The 21,443-nt window shown below is 39.2% G+C and overlaps 1 protein-coding gene and 1 pseudogene across 2 annotated transcripts in view; both read right to left on the bottom strand.

Moving 5' to 3' along the window:
• ATAD5 (ATPase family AAA domain containing 5) overlaps window positions 1-13,263 on the bottom strand; it is a 49,771-nt gene extending 36,508 nt beyond the window's left edge. The window contains exons 1-4 of one of the 2 annotated variants that reach the window (XM_028519658.2): window positions 12,802-13,263; window positions 11,214-11,324; window positions 6,965-8,865; window positions 4,209-4,317 (exon numbers count right to left, since the gene is read on the bottom strand). In XM_028519658.2, the coding sequence (XP_028375459.1) occupies window positions 4,209-4,317; window positions 6,965-8,622 (1,767 nt within the window). In that variant the 5' untranslated portion in view covers window positions 8,623-8,865; window positions 11,214-11,324; window positions 12,802-13,263. The remainder of the gene's footprint in view (window positions 1-4,208; window positions 4,318-6,964; window positions 8,866-11,213; window positions 11,325-12,801) is intronic. The other variant, XM_028519656.2, reaches the window with a different exon arrangement.
• Window positions 13,264-15,748: 2,485 nt separating this feature from the next.
• LOC114503799 lies at window positions 15,749-17,738 on the bottom strand (annotated as a pseudogene).
• Between the last annotated feature and the right edge of the window lie 3,705 nt (window positions 17,739-21,443).

The following is a 21,443-nucleotide window of genomic DNA, read 5'->3' as shown; positions in this document are numbered from 1 at the left end:
ACTTCTCACTCCCTAAAATAAAAATGCTCTCTTGCTTCCCAGGCCTTTACACACACTATTCCCTATGTTAGAGAACAATTTCTACACTTTAGGTCCTTGTTTATCACCTCTGGGAAATCAGGCATCCCATCTACATGCTTTCAGAGCACTCTGTACTCACTTTATTATAAATCTTATCATATACATTTAACTGCCTGTTTATCTGCCTGAATTCACTTTAAGACTTTAAGCTCCATAAGAGTCCAGTTGTGGGCATCTTGTTCCAAGCTGTCTCCCCAAGACTGAACATATAGGATTGCATTAAATACTTACTGCATGAAAAAATGAAGCCAGAGCCATTCTGAAAGCTATTCTGTAAATATTTGCTGCAGGAGCTATTATGAACATGGAGCTGTTAGGAAAACCAGTCTACTCTCATTCTCATAAAATATGAAAAATCTCCCCCTGAAAATGACTAAAATCTTCTCCTAGAGGTAGTCAACAAGCTTGACTAAAGCTTCAAAAGGCAAGGCCATGTGGTGAGAGGTTCACTGATAGATTAATAGTGTGAGATAAAATAACTGATCTGACTAATTCAGATAAGGGCTCCAATTTGGATACAATAAATTTTGAGATTTGTCTTGCTGGAAACTTTGTTAGTGAATCACAATCTTAAGCAGTACATGGCACAAACAAGGTAGATATTTTTAAAATAAAAGTTGAAGTTATCCTTTAGGACTAAAATAGGTAGAATAAAATATATAGGATAAAGTTCACCTCAGAGACATTCAACCTTTAGCTGTGGTATAATCAGCCAGACTCTAGGGTGCTTTCCAATAGGTTAAGAATCATCTTTCGAACTACTTACAGTTGTATGACTCTGGGAAAGTCACTCTCAGAGGCACATATAAATTACATATTTCCTTACCCAATTAACTGCAAGTTCGTTAATATATAAAACAGGCTTAGCCCTGGCTGGTGTGGCTCAGTGGATTGAGCAGCAGCCTGCGAACCAAAGGGTCACTGGTTTGGTTCACAGTCGGGGCTCATGCCTGGGTTGCAGGCAATGTTCCCGAGTAGGGGGCACGCAAAAGGCAACCACACATTGATGTTTCTCTTTCTTTCTCCCTCTCTTCCCCTTTCTCTAAAAATAAATAAAATAAAATAAAATAAAATAACATAAAATAAACCAGGGTTAAATAGTTACTTTATGAGATTAATGATATGAGCACTAAGCATAGTACCTGGAATGTGATAAGCAGTCCAAAAAATAACTGTCAAAAAAAAAAAAGAGAGAGAGAGAGAAATACGACTGCCGGCCAAGAGGGAAGCATAGGTAGATATACCATGCTTCCTCGAACAACCAAGATAGGAACAACAACAATTTAGAAACAGAATAACAAACAACTGACAGAAAATTGAACTGTATGGAAGTTGGACAACCAAGAAGTTAAAATAGACACGTTCATCCAGACTGGTAGGTGGGGCGGAGTCAGGCAGCCGGGCTGGGGTTGCAGCACAGAGAGCAGAGAGCGTTGGGACCGGGAGCGTAAGGCATCCAGGGGCGCAAGACCGCAGCGGGTGGACCCTGAGCACGCAAGTGGCAACTGGCAGGCCCAGCCAGGCGGTGATTGTGAAGCAAGGCACTGAGCGCAACCCAGGATCACAGTACTGGGAAATAGAGCCTTGGGGCACTGATTGAAAATACCTGTGGGGGTTGAGGCGCAGGGAGAGACTCCCAGCCTCACAGGAAAGGTTGTTGGAAAGTCCCACAGGGTACACAAGCCCACCCACAAAGGAACTGGCACCAGAGGAGCCCAGTTTGCTCAGGAGAAGCGGTGGAAGGGACTGAGGTCCGACAGAGAGCACAGCAAGCGCCACTGTTCCCTCTCAGACCCCACCTCCACATACAGCATCACAACCCAGCAGACTGGGTTGCCCTGTCCTGGTGAACACCTAAGGCTCCGCCCCTAAAATGTAACAGGCACGACCAGACCACAGGGGAAAAAAAAAGATGGCTCAAGTAGAATTGAAGCCCCAAAACCAGTATTTTTAAGTGACTGAGATATAGCCAACCTATCATATGCATAGTTCAAAACACTGGTGATCAGGATGCTCAGAGAATTGGTTGACTTTGGTCACAAATTAGATGAAAAAATGAAGGATACAATAAGTGAAATGAAGGAAAATGCACAAGAAACCAATAGTGATGGAATGAAAGCTAGGTCTCATATCAATGGAGTGGACCAAAAGGAAGAAAAAAACATACAGTCAGGAAAGAATGAAGGAGTAAGAATTCAAAAAAATGAGGAGAAGCTTAGGAACCTCCAGGACATCTTTAAACGTTCCAACATCCGGATTATAGGGGTACCAGAAGGGGAAGAGGAAAAACAACAAGTGGGAAAGTTATTTGAACAAATAATAAAGGAGAACTTCCCCAATCTGGCAAGGGAAATAGACTTCCAGGAAGTCTAAGAAGCTCAGAGAGTCCCAAAGAAGTTGGACCCAAGGAGGAACACACCAAGGCACATCATAATTACATTACCCAAGGTAAAAATGAAGGAGAGATTTTTAGAAGCAGCAAGAGATAAGGGGACAGTTACCTACAAAGGAGTTCCCATCAGACTGTCAGCTGATTTCTCAAAAGAGACCTTACAGGCAAGAAGGGGCTGGAAAGAAGTATTCCAAGTCATGAAAGGCAAGGACCTACATCCCTGATTGCTCTATCCAGCAAAGCTTTCATTTAGAATGGAAGGGCAGATACAGTGCTTCTCAGATAAGGTCAAGTTAAAGGAGTTCATCATCACCGAGCCCTTATTTTATGAAATGTTAAAGGGACTTATCTAAGAAAAGAAGATAAAAAAAATGTATAGTAAAATGACAGCAAACTCACAATTATTAACAACCACACCTAAAACAAAAACAAAAACAAGCTAAGCAAACAACTAGAACAGGGACAGAACCACAGAAATGGAGATCCCATGGAGGGTTAGTAACAGGAGAGTGGGAGGAGGAGAGAGGGGGGAAAAGGTACAGAGAATAAGTAGCATAGATGGTAGGTAGAAAATAGACAGGGGGAGGGCAAGAATAGTATGTGAAATGTAGAAGCTAAAGAACTTATAACACATGGACATGAACTAAAAGGGAAGGATGTGTGTGGGAGAGGGTGTGCAGGGTGGAGGGGAATGAAGGGGGGAAATGGGACAACTGTAATAGCATAATCAATAAAAAATAGTAAAAAAAAAAAAAAGAGAAATACCAATTTTCTGTAGCAGTAGCATTCACCCAAGGATTATACCAAAATCACCTTGGTAGCTTCTTTAAAAATACACATACCTATACCTGCTCACCCTGGAGAGAATCCAATTCTCTATTGAGACAAGCAGCTTATTTTGCAAAAGCAGCTAAACTATTCTTACATATTATCCCACCTCTCCCTTTAGAACAGTGGTTTTTGCCTGAGGGTGATTCTTCTTCCCTTCCAGGGAATATATGGCAACATCTGGAGACATTCTTAAGTCATAAATAGGAAAGCTGGGATGCTACTGGCATCTTATGGGTAAAGACCAGGGTTACTGCTAAACATCCTATAATGCACAGGATTATCCTCCTCAACAAAGAATTAGCCAGCCCAAAATGTCAATAGTACCGTGCTTGAGAGACCCTGCTTTTTAGCCTCTAATTTACAGAAATAAACCAAACATTCAATCATGACCTAAAAGTAGCCTTAGGGAAAGTAATTGGAATGTAACTCTTACCAACAAAACTCAGAAAAAGTAAATTAGACTCTATCCTTATCAATTGCTTTCAGTTCACAATAAGATATCTCTCTTTTAAAGATTTTATTTATTTTTGGACGGGGAAGGAGGGAGATAGAAAGGGAGAGAAACATCAATTGCTTGACTCTCCCACGCCCCCAGTTCAGGACCTGGTCCACAACCCAGGCATGTACCCTGACAGGGAATCGAACCAGAGACCTTTAGGTTTGAGGGAGGATGCCCAACCCACTGAGCCACACCAGTCAGGGCTCACAATGATATCCTGATGTCTTAATAAATTAACTAGAGGAACAGAATAATAACAAAAAATAATATAGAGTTGTAGTTAACATATAACCAATCTATAACATATGTGAATCTTCTTATAGTGTATTACTTCCAATAGAAGTAGTTGTTATTGTTAAGAAAATAGAATATCACTTACAGGACTCCTTAATATTTAAAAAGTACCTTTTTAGTTTGAGAGGTAAAATCTCCATCAGTTGCTTCAGATTTCTTGGTTCTTTTCTTAGATTTCTTCTTAGATTTTTGGGGACTGCTAATTCTGGTAAATTTCATTCTGGGAAAAAAAGATATTCAGAAACAGTTTCATGATTATAATGTGTAACAATTTCAATCAAATACAGAAAGGAACCAACTACAGCTCCAATGTCTGGACAGCTCTAAAACAGAAAAAAAAAAAACATAAACACCCCATTAATTTCAAATTACTAATTCAAAAGTAAGTGAAATTCAAAATTAAACTTGTGACTTCCGGCCAAGATGGAGGTATAGGTAGTCGCACTGTGCCTCCTCACGCAACCAAAACTAAGGACAACAAGAATTTAGAAACAAAAAAACAACCAGAACTGAGAGAAATGAACCGAATGAAAGTCTGACTACCATATATCCAGACCGGTAAGGAGAAGCGGAATCAGAGGCCTATGGAGAGGGGTCCCGGCAGGAAAAGGCGGTGGCTGGTAGACGCAGGCGCACAGGGCGGAGACAGCAGTTGGCGGACCCCAGAAACTCGGGGCAGCTGACCGGCCGGAGGCAGACCCTGGGCGTGGGAGGCAACAAACAGACCCAGTGAGGCGCACAAGACAGCTGGCTGTCCGCAGCCACACATTTGCACACAAACTAAGCAAAAACCGGCAGCGACACAGACCGAAACCCAGGGACCCAGCACCGGGAAACAAAGCCTGAAGGCACCGATTGGAAAAACCTGTGGGAGTTGAGGCTGGGCGATTCTCTCAGCCTCACAGGAGGCTCTTGGGGAGACCTTCAGAGTCCGAGAAAGTACACAAGCCCACCCACCGGGAGCCAGCATCAGAAGGGCCCAATTTGCTTGTGGGAAGTGGCAAAGGGGACTGAAGTCCTAGAGAGAGCGGAGCAGGCATCATTGTTCCTTCTCAGACCCCGCCCCCACATACAACGTCACACTCCAGCGACTGAAGTGCCCCGCACTGGTGAACGCCTAAGGCTCCGCCCCTCATACGTAACAGGCACGACCAGACCAAAGAAAAAAAATAAAAATTAAATTAAAAAGATAGCTCAAACAGAATTAAAAGCCCCAGAGCCAGTTTTTTTTTAAGTGACCGAGAGATAGCCAACCTATCAGATGCACAGTTCAAAGCACTGGTGATCAGGACACTCACAGAATTGGTTGACTTTGGTCATAAATTAGATGAACAAATGAAGGCTACAATAAGAGAAATGAAGGAGAATGCACAGGGAACCAGTAGTGATGGAAAGAAAACTGGGTTTCAAATCAATGGAAGGGACCAGAAGAAAGAAAGGAACAACTAAACAGAAAAGAATGAAGGAACAAGAGTTCAAAAAAATGAGGAGAAGCTTAGGATCCTCCAGGACATCTTTAAATGTTCCAACATCCGAATTATAAGGGTACCAGAAGGGGAAGAGGAAAAACAACAAGTGGGAAAGTTATTTGAACAAATAATAAAGGAGAACTTCCCCAATCTGGCAAGGGAAATAGACTTCCAGGAAGTCCAAGAAGCTCAGAGAGTCCCAAAGAAGTTGGACCCAAGGAGGAACACACCAAGGCACATCATAATTACATTACCCAAGGTAAAAATGAAGGAGAGAATTTTAGAAGCAGCAAGAGATAAGGGGACAGTTACCTACAAAGGAGTTCCCATCAGACTGTCAGCTGATTTCTCAAAAGAGACCTTACAGGCAAGAAGGGGCTGGAAAGAAGTATTCCAAGTCATGAAAGGCAAGGACCTACATCCCTGATTGCTCTATCCAGCAAAGCTTTCATTTAGAATGGAAGGGCAGATAAAGTGCTTCTCAGATAAGGTCAAGTTAAAGGAGTTCTTCATCATCAAGCCCTTATTATGTGAAATGTTAAAGGGATTTACCTAAGAAAAAGAAGATAAAAAATATGAACAGTAAAAAAAGACATGAAACTCACAGTTAGTAACAACCATACCTAAAACAAAAGCAAACTAAGCAAACAACTAGAACAGGAACAGACCACAGAAATGGAGATCACATGGAGGGTTAGTAACAGGGAAGTGGAAGGAGGAGAGAGGGGGAAAGATATAGAGAATAAGTAGCACAGACAATAGGTAGAAAATAGATAGGGGGAGGACAAGAATAGTATGGGAAATGTAGAAGCTAAAGAACTTATGACACATGGACATAAACAAAAGGGGGGGAATGTGGGTGGGAGGGGTTGGGCAGGGTAAAGGGCAGTGAAGGGGGAAAATGGGACAACTGTAATGGCATAACCAATAAAATATATTTAAAAAACAAAATTAAACTTGTAATGTAAATTACTTATTTTAGAAATCATAAGCTTTACAGAAAATTAGCCCCTAAGATCACTCTTATATTAGCCAGAATCAATATGCAAATAAAGACTCACAGTACATGGCCCAGTTTACCCAAGAAATAAAAATCTATAATTTTTAATCTCATTTGTTAAATGCACAGAATTCATATTTCATGAATATTTCATCCAGCAACTGTTATGAGTTTAGAACTCATCTAAAATATATCTAGAATTCTTCTGAAATCATGACTAACTTTATTAAATGTGGAAAATTAACATCTCTGAAACCCTGGTTTTTTTTTCCTTATAAAGCAGTTATGTTCTGGAAAAAAATAATACTCTCTAATGGGTAAAGTATTTTCCTCCCCAGCTAACAACAGTATATGTAGAATACTTAAAACTTTAGAACAAAAACTAAACTTTACCTTACCTAATAGGACTCTCTGAATCAGAGGCTACTGTTATTAATTCTGCTGTATACAAGCTATGCTTTTCTGTGAAGTTGGCTGCTTTTGGAGTGGAAGCTTTTACTGGGCTGTCTTGTGCATCTCCATGATCTGTATCTCTGATGATTATTGTAGTAGGTGTCCTACTACCACTTGCAGATCTTCTGGTTAACCTGGGTGTAGAAACATTTAGCAAGCAGTCTTCAGTTTCAGCTGTAGAATGTATAACCTTATCCTTAACTGGTGTGCTAGTTTTTCTTGAAGACTTACTGTTACGAAGAGAAAAAATCTTTAGAGGGTCATCATTTGTTGTATCTTCACAGACAAGACTTTCACTATTAAATAAAGGGCTGTTTTTGAAAACTTCTCTTTTCTTTTGTCTTAAACTCATTCTAAGCCTATTTTTATTTTGTTTACCTTTAAAGGAAAAAGTTGTTTCTTTCTTTCGAGTATTTCCCTCTCTATTTTCACCCAAAGTAACACCAGTATCTAACACTTTCTTATTCTTTTTCTTCATCTTTTTACATCTCTCCTTAGGAAAACTTCCTTTATTAGTGTGTGACTGTGAATTGCCATTATTTGAAACCACTTGGATATTGGGATTTTCCATGATTTTTGTTGAATTATTGTCTCTTCCTTCCTCATTTGAAGATTTTTCAGTGAGCTCTTTCTGCTTATCAGACTTTCTGGCTCCATTTTTAAGTGCATCTGATGCTGGCTGCCTAAATGCTTTCATAAATTGTTGTCTTTCTTCTAGAGTACATTTTGATTTCACAGCTTCAGAACTTCCAGCTTCCAATACTGCCAATTCTAGTTCTTCTTCCTGTATTACAACATTAGATTTTCTTTTCTGAATTGTCTGTTCATTCTCAGGATCAGACAGACTATTTTCCATTTCCAACTGCTTTTGTTTCAAGAAAATTGAGGGTATTTTCCCTTTCTTTTTGGGGGGAATGGGGTGAACTTGTGCAAGAACAGTAACTGTTTTAAAGCGTACTTGTTGGGAGACTTCACAGATTTCTGTATCACTTATATAGCCACTCCTGACTCTATCATCAACAGTTTTGCAAGGAATACAAATTGACATTGTAGAATCTGGTATCTGTTCCACTTTATTTTCCTTGTGACTTTTTAAAAATTCCTCATACGAGACAGTTATTGTACTCCCGGTTAACTGGGTTGTTTCAGTTATATTATTTGCAGTACTCTCAATTTCATTAATTAGGGAAGGCATTCTTTGTTTATTATCTTTACCATCTTTTTCAAGGAGATTTAGTTCTTCTGCCAAGGATAAACTTTCAGATAGGTCTATTACCTCTCGGAGCTTCCTTTTCCTCAATTTTTTACAACTATTTTCTGTGGTCCCTTGTTTGGGATTTACTTTCTTAGAATTTTTTTTGGAGGTCATAGTGCTTGACTGGTTTCTGATATCTTGAATACTTTCTGCATGTATTTCTACATGTTTCTTGTAAAGTGAAACAGAAGTACTACTCTCCACAAAATCATGATTTAAACTAGAGTCTTCTTTGCTATCATCACTACTAATTTCAATTGGAGACTCATTTTCAGTTTTAATGTTATTTAGTTGATGAGATAAATTAACTCTCTTTCTTCTGTTCTTAAACTCTGCATTTGAGAACATTTCCAAAGGTATTTTACAGTCCTTGCCAACGTCAGCAGGCAATGGTGCAGATGGCTTTAGTTTGTACTCTTTTGCTGATTGAGCCTTCTCATTTGCGGGTAAAGTCTTTCTAAAATAATCCAGAATATTACTGGATTTTGGTTGAGAGAAAACCCTGTCTTCAGTCTTCCCTATTGGTGATAAATATCTTGTAATTGTTTCACAGGAAGATCTGTCATCATCTTTCCTTCGCTTTTTGCATGCCTATCAATAAAAAAAAAGGTTTATTTCAAGCAAAATAATACAAAACATACATTTTAAACGTGGATCTAGTATTTTACATAATTAGACAAAAGAAGAAGGCTCCCTAAGGTGACAAACATGATCTATCAGAAAGAAAAAGAGCCTCAAAGTTAAACCTAATTCAAATCAGAACATCACATCAAGTAATGCCTTTACTATATATATATATATATATATATATATATATATATATATATATATGTATATATAATATTTCAATAAAAAGTTTTGCCCTGACTGGTGTGGCTCAGTTGGTTGAGAATTAGCCCGCAAAGCAGAAGGTCACAGGTTCAATTCCCAGCCAGGGCACATGCCTAGGTTGTAGATTTGGTCCCAGCGGGGGCATATGCTAGAGGCAGCCAGTTGATGTTTCTCTCACACACAGATGTTCCTCTCCCTCTTCTCCTCCCTCACCTCCCCTCTCTCTAAAAATAAACAAACAAATATCTTTTTTAGAAAGTTTCAAGGCCACTATGTTTGGGTACAAATGTGTTAATTTCTGTTAACCTCTGTTCATTCTATAACCTTTGAATAGTACCATCCATCTCACAGAATTTGCAGTGAACATGCTACATAAAAATATGTGAAGTCAGATACATGGTAGGAACTCTACAAATATTAATTCTGTTCTGTTTTTACTTTTTTAGTTAAAAATAAACAAAATGTCTATTTCTAAAAAACAGGTATACAGTGAATAAACCCAGGAGCCCAAAATTTACTTATCAAGTAAAAATTATGATGAAGGACATTAACCATGAACAAAACTTTCCAGTGCTTTAATTTGCTATTAAAACAGTTACTGCCTGCTTTATAACATCAAGATGACTATAATGCTAAAAAGTTATATTTTGTTGGTCATAAATTAGTAACTTACATAATAGAAAAAGCTTATTGGTTACAAAAAGCTCTATCAGTCTTTTCCTTGATTTTAACTTCCCTCAGTTCATTTGTTAAAATAAATTTGCCAGAATAACTAGGAAATTATTTAAAAGATAAATAATGAATGGGGACATTAAATGCCAATTAAATTAAAAAACATTGCAAAGCTATCATGATTAAAAGTATAGTACTAATGCACAAAGGCAAACCACTTAATGAAATGGATTAGAAAACCAGAAAAAGACTTAAGTGTATATTTAAGAACTTCGTATATGATAACAGTAGCATTCAGGTTAGTGGGCAAAGTAGTAAATGGTATTGGGACAAATTCTCACCATTTGGATAAATCATGAGATGAAATAAATTATAGATAAATTAAAATTTTATGTGAAGATTAAATGGTAAGCGTATTAGAAGAAAATGCTAACAGATTTTATTATTATTACCCTGAGATGGTATTAGCAGCATAATATCCAGCTCCAGAATCAGGCAGATCTAAGTTCAAGTGTTGGCTCTGGCATCTACTAGTGCGGGACCTTAAGCAAATTATTTTTAACTTTTTTAATTAACTTAAATTACTTTTAATTAATTTTAACCTTCTCTCATCTGTAGAATATAGTTTATTAGTACCTCATCACAGGGTTGATATTAAGTAAAATAATGTATATAAGGCCCTTATCCTTAAAATACTAAACAGTATCATTATTATGAAATAGAAACAGGGTGCCAAAAGCAGAAGCTGTAATAAAAAGATTGATTAGCCCTGGCTTGTGTAGCCCAGTAGATTGAGTGCGGGCCTGTGAACCAAAGGGATGCAGGTTCAATTCCCAGTCAGGGCACTTGCCTGGGTTGCAGGCCAGGTTCCCAGTAGGGGATGCATGAGAGGCAACCACGCATTGACGTTTCTTTCCCTCTCTCCCTCCCTCCCTTCCTTTCTCTCTAAAAATAAATAAATAAATCTTTTAAAAAGATTGATTAAACTGACCACACAAAAATCAAAAACTATGTAATTCAAGTACCAAAAGTCCTTCTTCACACCTGAGACAAGCTGAGCAACTACCTAAATTTAACAATTATGAGCATAACAACAATTACTGACTAGACAAGTTACTTGATTCTAAAAAATAAGAAAGTACAGCATAGGGAATATAGTCAATAAGAGTGTAATAACTATGTACAGTACCAGGTAGGTATGGAAATATCAAGGATATCACTTCGTAAAGTATACCATTGTCTAACTACTATGCTGTATACTTGAAACTAATACGAAATAATTAAATGTAAACTATAACTGAAAAATAGTACTTACAAAATAAAAATAAAATATAGGAAAGAGCCCCAGTTATGCCCTGGCCAGGTGGATCAACTGGTTGAAGCTTTGGCCCAGACACCAAAAAGCTGTGGGTTGGATTCTCGGTCAGGGCACCTACCTAGGTTGCAGGTTGGATACCTGGTCTGGGGCGTGTATGGGAGGCAACCGATTGATGTTTCTCATTCTCACATCGATGTCTTTCTCTCTCTCTTTCTCCCTTCCTCTCTCTCTAAAAATCAATAAAACATATATCCTCAGCTGAGGGGTTTATTTTTTAAATTTTTCTTAAAAGAAAGAGCCCCAGTTAAATAAAGAACATACGTCTTGGCCCACTTCAAGGACACTGGTATGCATATTTCATTTACAATGCTCGCTTGAGATGAAAAGGTTAAAAATGCCCTGGCAGGGTGGCTTAGCATCCATCAGAAAAACCAAGGCTGTAAGTTGGATCTCCAGTCAGGGCACATACAAGAAGCAACCAATGAATGCATGAATGGGCGAAATAACAAACTGCTCTCTCTCTCTCTCTCTCACTCTCTCTACCCCCACCTCTCTCTTTAAAATCAATCAATATTTTTTAAAAAGGGAAGAAATGAATATCAGTATTAGTTTCTTTCCCATTATACTGTCCTCCACTGTACTGTTACTAAACAATATTTCATAAAAATTTTGTCCTGTTTGAAATATATATCTAAAATGTATTTATGTAGTAATTTACTAATTAATTTTTTAATGAGCCACCCATGCAATTAATACTTATTAATCATCTACAATGTTTCAGGTCTTTGATCTAGCATAGTCAAGCTGGTCTGAAGGTTGTGGGTTATTGTTACGCTGATCTAGCAAAGTCATTGGCTCATACCACTTCATAACTCCCCTATGCTCTAGAAAAAGAATACTTATTGTACATTAAAAAATGTGAAAATCTAAGAACTTGTGTGCTAATATTAAAACATAATTACTTTTAATTATTGAAAAACATTACCACTGTAGTTAGAAGAAACCAATGCTGAATATTTTTGTAAATGGATTAAACCTCGGATTGTGAATCATTGTTTTAAATGAAAAATGAAAGAAGCTCAAAAATATAGCGACAGTCTACTCTAAGATGCTACTCCACTACTTCAAGACATTAGAATCTCTTTTCAAGGACAGCTTAGTGTATTTCACTGAAATTTTAGTGCATTTCACTGATGATACACAAGAGAATAACAGTATGTCATGCGAGGACTCCTGCCTGCTCTATATTAGGCCCTAAAGCCACGAATTTTTTAAGTGCCTTGTTTGATTCCTGTAGTGACATTCTTAGTGGCATTCCTAGCAGATAGATGGATGAACTAATTGAACTTAAAGATCCTTTTCGACGCTGAAGTTCTATAATACCCTATCACAAACTGAGACTTAACCCTGGGATGCTCCATGACATTTCACAAGTGCAAAAAACATCAAGTTCCGCCAACATTTCAGGTTCTAGGAACTGGTCGAGTTATTCGTAAGTCCTAACTTACCTAGTCCCGCAGACATCTCACAATACCAGTGTTCGTCAAGAACTACCACGACTTGAAGAAATGACACACTCCAGCTATTGTTCCACACAATGTCACAACTGTGGGGCCTCACCATGTCCCTCCTTTCCCCCCAAGGACCCAAAGTCGTGATCATTTTTAACCCACCCCGAACAGAAGGAGGGAGATGCTCAAGCTCACCTCAATCTCGTAGTCCTTCACCGCAGTGGGAGCAGCTGCCGCCGCCATGGCCAGGACCCCCACCATGCTCCCTGCTTCCCGGAATCCCGGCTCCTAGGACCTTGTACGGCCCAGCCTGGCATGCCTGGAGGCCATGGAGGCGGCTGACTCCCGTAAGAACTAGGAGGTGGAATGCCGGGTCCGTCTTGGACTCCCCGCTGCCCACCCGCCCAGAACGGTCGCAGTGGCTGGGCCCGGCTCAGCCGAGTCGAACGCGGGAAGAGACGGTGAAAAAAGGCGGGCAACCAGGACCCTAGGTCGCGGCCAGTAAGCCGCGAGGTTCTCCAGGGCCAGGCACTTTAGGCTTGACGTTCGGGACTGGGACCCCAGCGGGGACAGCAAGCCGAACGCAAATCGGACCGACTGGCTTCGGAGGGACTTCTTGTCAATTGGGTTTTCGCGCCCTCCAGAGCGGAGGGGGCGGAGCTTAGGATTGTTTCAGGAGGTTGCTTGGACGGTGAGACGAGAGGGCCAAACTAAGTCTTTGGCGAACCAGCGGGAGGCGAAATTCTCGTACCGTAGAATTTAAAACTGGCGGGGACTTTGGAGATTCGAAATTCTCAAGCCTAAATCACGGATGAGGACCTAATTTGACTAACGCCCGTTAGTGTCAGAATTAAAACCCTAGACTTTTGACATCCCAGGTTGGCCTCTATTTAAAAGTAGAAGTTTGAACAATACAAAACGAAGTAACAGTTGATTATAATTTCTCCCACACGGAATAAAATATTATTTTGGCAGGAGTCCTAGTTGAAAATACGCCCATTCAGCGCCCGACACTTATACTTTTTAAGTATTTCTTTCTGTGGATTTCGTCCTCGCAAGCAGCATCGACTCAGCTGTGTTTGCCCGTTTTCTTGTCGCAGAGTACCAGTAGTGTACTGGCTTGTAGTGATGGTAATCCCATACTTCACTTCATTGTTTTCACAGATTTTCAAAGCTTTTATCTTTTTTTTACATCAAAGTTGCGGTTACATAAATATGAAATATGTTTATTTTGTCTGCATAGTTTTAACTGCAGTTTGTAAGGAATGAAACAAGACAGGTAAAAGGACATATCAAATAATAACAAGAAGACACCTTGTTAGGTCGGGTAGTGCAAACTGATATTGACAATTTTGTTCATCTTGATGGTATTTTGATATTGTCTTGACAACATAAAGGGTACACATTTCTACGTTGAAATTCGGGTAATTACTTTTTCTTTGAAAAGAATTAGCCCTGAATATATTTTTTCAGGAAGGGAGATTGCATTAAGTATTCACTGTTGGGTTTTTTTGCATGTTTTTTTTTTTTTAAATAACTCACCTAGTGTAAAAACACTGCCCAAGGAGAAGGATGAAGAAGAGAAGTAAGAGGGGGAAGTGTAAGGAGAACGAGGTAGAAGGTGTAAGGAGGAATAGAAGGAGGAGAAATAAATGAAAAAATTACAAAGAAAGCTGACAGTGTCCTTGATGCTCACACCCAAACTCAGTCTTTTCCTCTTCGCCCCAGTGGTAACCACCAATATTACCTCTTAGGTGGATAGCATTGCAGCCCTTTTTATACTTTTACATACATATTTGCATGCATAAAAAACTTTGGTTTTGTTTTTATTGACAAAAAGCAATATTGTAAATGTCACTCGGCAATTTGCTTTTTTCACTCATCATTTATTTCAAGAGTTATATGTAGATCTGATTAGTTCCCTTTCATTTCTGAACATTCCATCCAGTTATGCACAATACTTTATTTATTCATTTCTTCAGTGATGAACATTTAGATTGTCTCTAATTTTCTGTTGTTCAGTGAGTTAATGAGCATTCTTATCTCCTTGAACACATGGAAGTTTTCTCTAGGTTCCACACCTAGAAATGGGGTTACTGAATTATGGGGTATGTCTCCAGCATTTTTATTCTTCTAAATCACTAAGTAAACTACATTGGATTATTAGTCATTTGTACTGAGTTGATTCTTAGACATGCTAATATTTCATGCATCCCTTACTTAGGAGCTCATGGCATTTATCAATTTTAAGTTAAATGAGCTCTCACATTTGTATAGCAATTTAGCATTTACAGTGTGCCTGTGCTCTTTATTATCTTTCTCATCTGGCTAACCCTTACTTTTTAAAATTATTAACTTTTATATTTATCAAAGCAATGCCTGTATTTGGTAAAAAAAATGTCAGAAGATTATGAAACTTAATATGAAAACACAGATGATTTCTATTTCATACCCCAGTTCTATTTCCCAAAGCAGCTACTTTGAAAACTCTTCTAGCACTGTAAACACCCCCTGATTTTTATTTTTTAATCTCAGTGGAAGATATGTTTATTGATTTTAGAGAGAGAAAGAGAGAAACTTCTATGTGAGAGAGAAACATCCATCGGTTGCCTCCCCTACTCACCCCAACTGGGGCCAAACCTGCTACCTAGGTATGTGCCCTGACCAGGAATCCAACCCAACCCACAACCTTTTGGTGTATGCAATTTTGGGGGATGACGCTCCAACCAACTGAACCACCCAGCTAGGGCCTGATTTATTTTTTAAAGATTTTATTTACTTATTTATTTTTAGAGAGAGGGGAAGGCAGGGAAAAAGAGAGGGAAAGAATGTGAGAGCACACCAATGTGTGCTTGCTTCTCACATGCCCCCTACTGGGGACCTAACCTGACCTGCCACCCAGGCATGTGCCCTACCTGGGAATCGAACCAGTGACTCTATGGTTCGAAGGATGGCACTCAATCCACTGAACTAAACCAGCCAGGGCCTGGTTTTTAAATATTACCATAATCTGCTTCTAGAACTATTTGTGGGGAGGAAAACCTTTTAATTTTATTAGATTAAAAAAAACACAAACCCAGTAGGAACTAAGGGGAAGCCTGGTGAAACAAACAAACAAACAAACAAACAAAGTCTGGGCAAAGATTAGAGATAACAAAGGGAGAAACAGGGAGTGGGGGGAGGGTGGAGTTTGCGGGGAGGGGAGACATTGAGAGCCCAAGTCAGGCAAGAAAGAGATTTCTCAGGACTAGACATCTTTTCCCTTGATGATGATTTTCTGGTGCAAGGCCTGAGACCCTGAGCCAGGGAGGGGCTCAGGAAGGAGTGGTGGGCTGGGGCCCAGGGCCAAGGCAGTGGGTGGCAGGCTGTGGACAGTAATGTGCTTCTTTTGGGCCTCAGAAATGATCTTAAAGGCTGACATAGTGCTATAGTAGGTATGTCTATAACAGGATCCAGGTATAGGGCTGGGCAATGGGTCACTGGGCAGATCCCCCAAACAGGGGCCTTTGGGGGCTGCTCTTGGGGAAACCGTTCCTCAAATGTGTCATCATCAGTAAAAGTGAAGATATGTGAGCAGTGAGCACGAGGAGACAGGTCCTGTCCCAACACAGGAGTCAATGCAGAAGCCGTGGGAGCAGGATCAAATCCTTCCATATCAATATTCTCTTCTTCAGGGTCTGGTTCCCAACCAGCAGCACTGTCAATGAGTGCAGGTAATTAAGGGCCCAGGACACTTTTGCTTCTTGTGAACCTGCTTCTATTTGTCAGCCCAAAGTTGCTCATATGTCTCCAGTGAAAGTAAGTTGAGTTCCTCTGTGATCTTGGCCTCCCTGAGCAGCAACCCCTGGGTGGGTGGCCTGTCACAGTAGGGCCTTTTTTGCTACTTGACTAGCCCTGACTCTCCTGTACCTGCAGGAACACACAGGTGTGTGTTCACCTGTAGACTGATGCATGAAATTCTGACTGTCGGAGCCATCATCCTGTGTTCTAATGGTAGCAGTGTCTTCTCTTCTCAGGCCTCCTGAGAGCTACCAGCTGGGTGCTGACCTTTCCCGGCCTCAAGCTCTCGAGAGCCTCCTTATGGACTTTGATGACTTCTTGGTGTTTCCTTCTTGGCTCTTCTTCTCCATCCCTGGATGGTTCATCCTCTTGGCTGATGTCAAGGTCAGAGTCCACCTCATCCTCTGTGTCTGACTGGTTCCTCCAATACTCATCATCTCCCAATTCCTCTGTGGAACTCTTACAAGTTGTCTGGTTGAAATTTTCTTCCTCCCCTGCCTCCAGAAACCCAGAAAGCCTGTTCCCTGCAGCCTAGGGTAGGAGGGTGCAAATTCATACCTTCTACCTTCTACCGGGACTGCCGCTACCAGCAGCCCCTCTCATACACAATTGATCCCTCTATTTCTTGATTTAACAACTAAAGAAAGTAATGATGATCTGTTATGGTGGTTAAGGATTTAAGTCTCTCATAACACCACCCTGTATACTTTCTCTCTTCCCTCCTTCTCAATATAGTTATAAAGATTTGTACACTTACATGCAAATGTTCATAACAGCTTTTACTTGTAATAGTAAAAAACTGGGAATGACCCATCAACAAGTAAATGAATAAACACATTGTGATACATCCATACCATGGACTACTACTCAACACTAAAAAGAAAAGAACTATTAATATATAAAACAACATGGATGAATCTCCAAACCATTATACTGAGTAAAAGAAGCCAGATGAAAAGAGAGTACATTCTGTATGACTCCATTTTTTTTAAATTGAGAAAATGCAAATTAATCCCTAATGACACAAGGCAGATTAGCCATTGCCTAGGTTTAGGGGTTGAAGGAGGGATGAACTCCAAAGGAATAGATCACATGGAAACTTTGGGGAGTGATGGAAATCTTTGTTATCTTGGTTGTGATGATGGTTCCATAGGTATCTACTCATGAAAGTGTTCGTCAAATTGTATACAATAAATATGTGCATTTTATTACAAGTCAGTTATATCCATGAAGCTGTTTTAAAAATTGTTAAAGCTGACTGAGAGTTTTTAGCATGGCTGGGACACATCAGTAGGCCCTACTATAGTCTGATCAATAGATGAGCTGGCATTTTCAGTGGGGAACTTCTCCATGTTAATAGGTGGAGGTCTTTTCTCTGGGACCATTCAGTTTCTCCTTCAATCTCTTTGGAGCAGGGGTGCTTATATTTCATGCAGTTCAGTGGAAGCAATGGGGAGGGGCCACCTAAATGCATGGAATGAGGCAATGGATGTGGAATATCTAACTCAGATTTTAATCTTTTTTTCAGTCCCATACCTCACTGTTTTGTGTTGTGCCATCTCCATCCATCCATTCATCTATTCCATAAATACTATTGAGTGGCTGCTATGTGTCAGCTCTGAACAAAGCAGCTGTAAACAAAACAGACAAAAGTTCCTCCTATCCTCTTAGAGTTTACAGTGGTAGTCCCCCCACCCCAATCCATGGTTTCATTCTCTGGGGTTTCAGTTACCCTCAATCAACCACAGGTGGAAAATCCCAGAAGTAAATAATTCATACACTTTAAATTGCATGCAGTTCTGAGTAGTGTGAAGAAAACTTCTGCCTTTCGGAATTCACCTGCTCCCTCTCACCTGGGATGTGCATCATCTCTTTGTGCAGGGTATTTATGCTGCATAGGATGCCTACCAGTTAGTCACTTAATAACCATGTCGGCTATCAGATTGACTGTTGCAGTGTTTATATTCCAGTAATCCTTATTTTACTTAACAATGGCCCCAAAGCACAAGGGTAAAGATGCTGGCAATTTGGATATGCCAAAGAGAAGTGTTTCCTTTAAGCTAAAAGGTATGTACATATAGGAAAACAAGTATAGTATATGCAGGGTGGGACAAAAGTAGGTTTACAGTTGTGAGTAAGCAAAACACAGTTTATTTATTCTTGTAATATTATTTATTAATTGTATTATTTTTCATATGAACAACTGTAAACCCACTTTTTCCCCACCCTCTACAGAGTTCAGGATTACCCATGGTTTGAGGCATGTGCTGGGAGTCTTGGGACATATTCCCTTCAGATAAGGAGGGACTGGTGCAGTCACCAAGTATCTGTTGAATGAATCAAGGTATCATTAACTAAACAAAAGTAGTGAGGAAAGGCATCCTAGGTAGGACAAAACTAAGTGGGAAAGGGTATAAAGTCTTGGAGATAGGAATATCAGTGGGCTGTTTAAGAAAGAAAGGAGCATGAGGATGTAAGTATAGCATAGGGAATATAGTCCATATTATGGTAATAACAATGTATGATGTCAGATGGGTAATAGATTTATCTCGGTGAATTCTATAAATGTCAAATCACTATATTGTACACTTAAAAATAATATAATATTGTATGCCAGCTGTAATTGAAAAATAAAAGTAAATAAATAAAGTTATTTTTAGGCTTTGTCCAGGTAGCTCAGCTAGTTAGAATGTCCTCCCAATACACCAAGGTCGTTTGGTACAAGGTCAGGGCACAGACAAGAAGCAACCAACGAATGCATAAATAAGTGGAACAACAAATCAGCCTTTCTTTCTCTCTCCTACCCTCTCTCTCTCTAAAATCAATAAATAAAATCTTAAAAATAATGAAGTTATTTTTAAGAATAAAAAAAAGGAGATAAAGAGAAAGATAAGGGCCAAGGAGTTCAGGTTAAGGAGCTTTGACTTTAATTAATAGGCATCAAAGGTTTTTGCAAGGATAGTGACATTTGCAAAACAATGGTTTTGGAAGAAGAATGTTAGAGATGTAGGACTTGGGTCTGTCTGAAGACAAAGTATGGGTTGGCATACAGTACATTCTCAAACATTCATTCAGTGAAATGAATGTACATAGGATAGATGGAGGGGGTAAAGAAGGAAAAACCATATGGCATTAATCCAGGTATAATATGATGCAGGGGTGTCCAGGCCATGGCCCACAGTCCACATGCTGTTGGTGTTTGTGTATTTAATGTGTGGTCCAAGACAACTCTTCTTCCAGTGCAGCCCAGAGACACCAACAGGTTGGCTGCCCCTGTTAGAGGCTTGAACTAGGGTGTTGGCCTTTACAGAGGTTTGCTGGTGAAAGCAGGGGAGACAATAAGCAAATAGTTCAAGGGAATGGGAGAATTTAGGCACAGATTGCATCAGTAAAAAACAGAATTTATTAAATATTCTTGAACACAGTATGTTCTGTGTGCTCTCTAACACTAATTAAATAGAATTGATCCTACCCTAGAGGGCTTTACTACATGAGGTTAACAAAAAAAAAATTGAAAAGAAAACTTCCATAACCAAGACACTAATCTTACTCTCATTACACTTTATTTCCTTGAGCTACTAACTGATGGGAGGCAAAAAAAAAAAGGGTAGTATATATACTAATATATACTAAGTATATATACTAATATATATACTTTTTTATATATATTAGATATGCATCTAATTTATCCACCCTATATGAAAAAAAATAATAATACAAAGGAAAGTGAAGGAAATATTGTGAAATCACTCCTCCAGGCTTGACATTTTGAAAACATTCTTTTTAACTTTAGACCACAAATTCCTAAAGAGTAAATACTCTGGCTGATAACACAGAGGAAGACTGAACACAATGGAAGATTGGTCTGGAGGTGGCAGTGATAGAAGCCAGCAGGCCATCAGACAGGGCTTTACAGAGTTGGGTTTTTTTTCTTTTGTTTTGTTGTTTAATCTCTGTGGCATCACATAGGTTTCAAATTGACTTTTCAAGTGTAACCAGAGGTGAGCTGATTCAGGGACACAGATTTACAATAAGATAAGAAACAAACAAAGCAACTTGCTAATTTATTTATTCATGATCAGGTATAATTACTAAGAAAATTGCAGTAGCTGGAATATCAAGTTGTAATCAGAGACTTATTTGGTAAACATGAATTTATTTCAGAATACTTTGGTCATCTGCTCAGCAATGGGTTTCTCTCTCTTCTCTCTGGTTTCTTCTCAGAAAGCTCCTGGGTGTATTGGGCATATACCGACAGCCTTTTTACTCTCTGACTCCCCTTTTTGCACACTTTTACCACATTCTTGAATATCAACTGGCTACAATTAAATAAGTCATAGGATCTAGTTTTTGAATAGCAATTCATACAAAGAAATGCTGTCCAGAGATCAAAAATAATTAAGAGATTGTCCTAGTCTTGATAAGTCTCTTAAAAATGTTATATTAATGCTTTATATTTTTAAATTTTCAAACTCAAAGTTATGGAAATCTCAAACTTATAGATATATTGCAAATACACTGCAATTTTCCCCCTGAATAAATCGTTCGAGAGTAAATTGCCCACATTGTACAAGTACATTCTATGAATCTACAGTGTAACAATCAAAAACAGAATTTAACATTGATACTTTATTATCAGCAAATCCTCAGAAACCATTCAAGTTTAAACAATTGTTCAATGATGCCCTTTATAGCAAACGGATCCAGTCCATGATTGCACTGTATTGTCATATCTCCTGATAGTCTCCAATTAAAAAATTATAGAAACTGTAATATTCTCATCTCCACTCCCCTTTTCTTATTCCCCATTAGTGCTCTGAAGTTTCTCCCTCAATTTCTCACTCAATACAAATCTCCAGATACCCAGCTTCCACTTTCTCATCTGCTGCTTTAGTAATTTCTCTCAATTCCTTACCACAGAAGTTTGGGAGCCAGATGGAAGACAACCTGCAGGTGAACAGTATAAAGGCCAAGGCTGAAAATACATAAAAGTTAATATATCTTGTTTTTGCCAGTCTTTCCTGATTCTACTTCAATGGCCTTTTTATTCATTCAGG

This window comes from Phyllostomus discolor, chromosome 8 (assembly GCF_004126475.2).
Source record: "Phyllostomus discolor isolate MPI-MPIP mPhyDis1 chromosome 8, mPhyDis1.pri.v3, whole genome shotgun sequence".
Lineage (NCBI taxonomy): Eukaryota > Metazoa > Chordata > Mammalia > Chiroptera > Phyllostomidae > Phyllostomus > Phyllostomus discolor.
The sequence above is the reverse complement of the archived record's forward strand: the minus strand, read 5'-3'. Positions and strand labels throughout refer to the sequence as shown.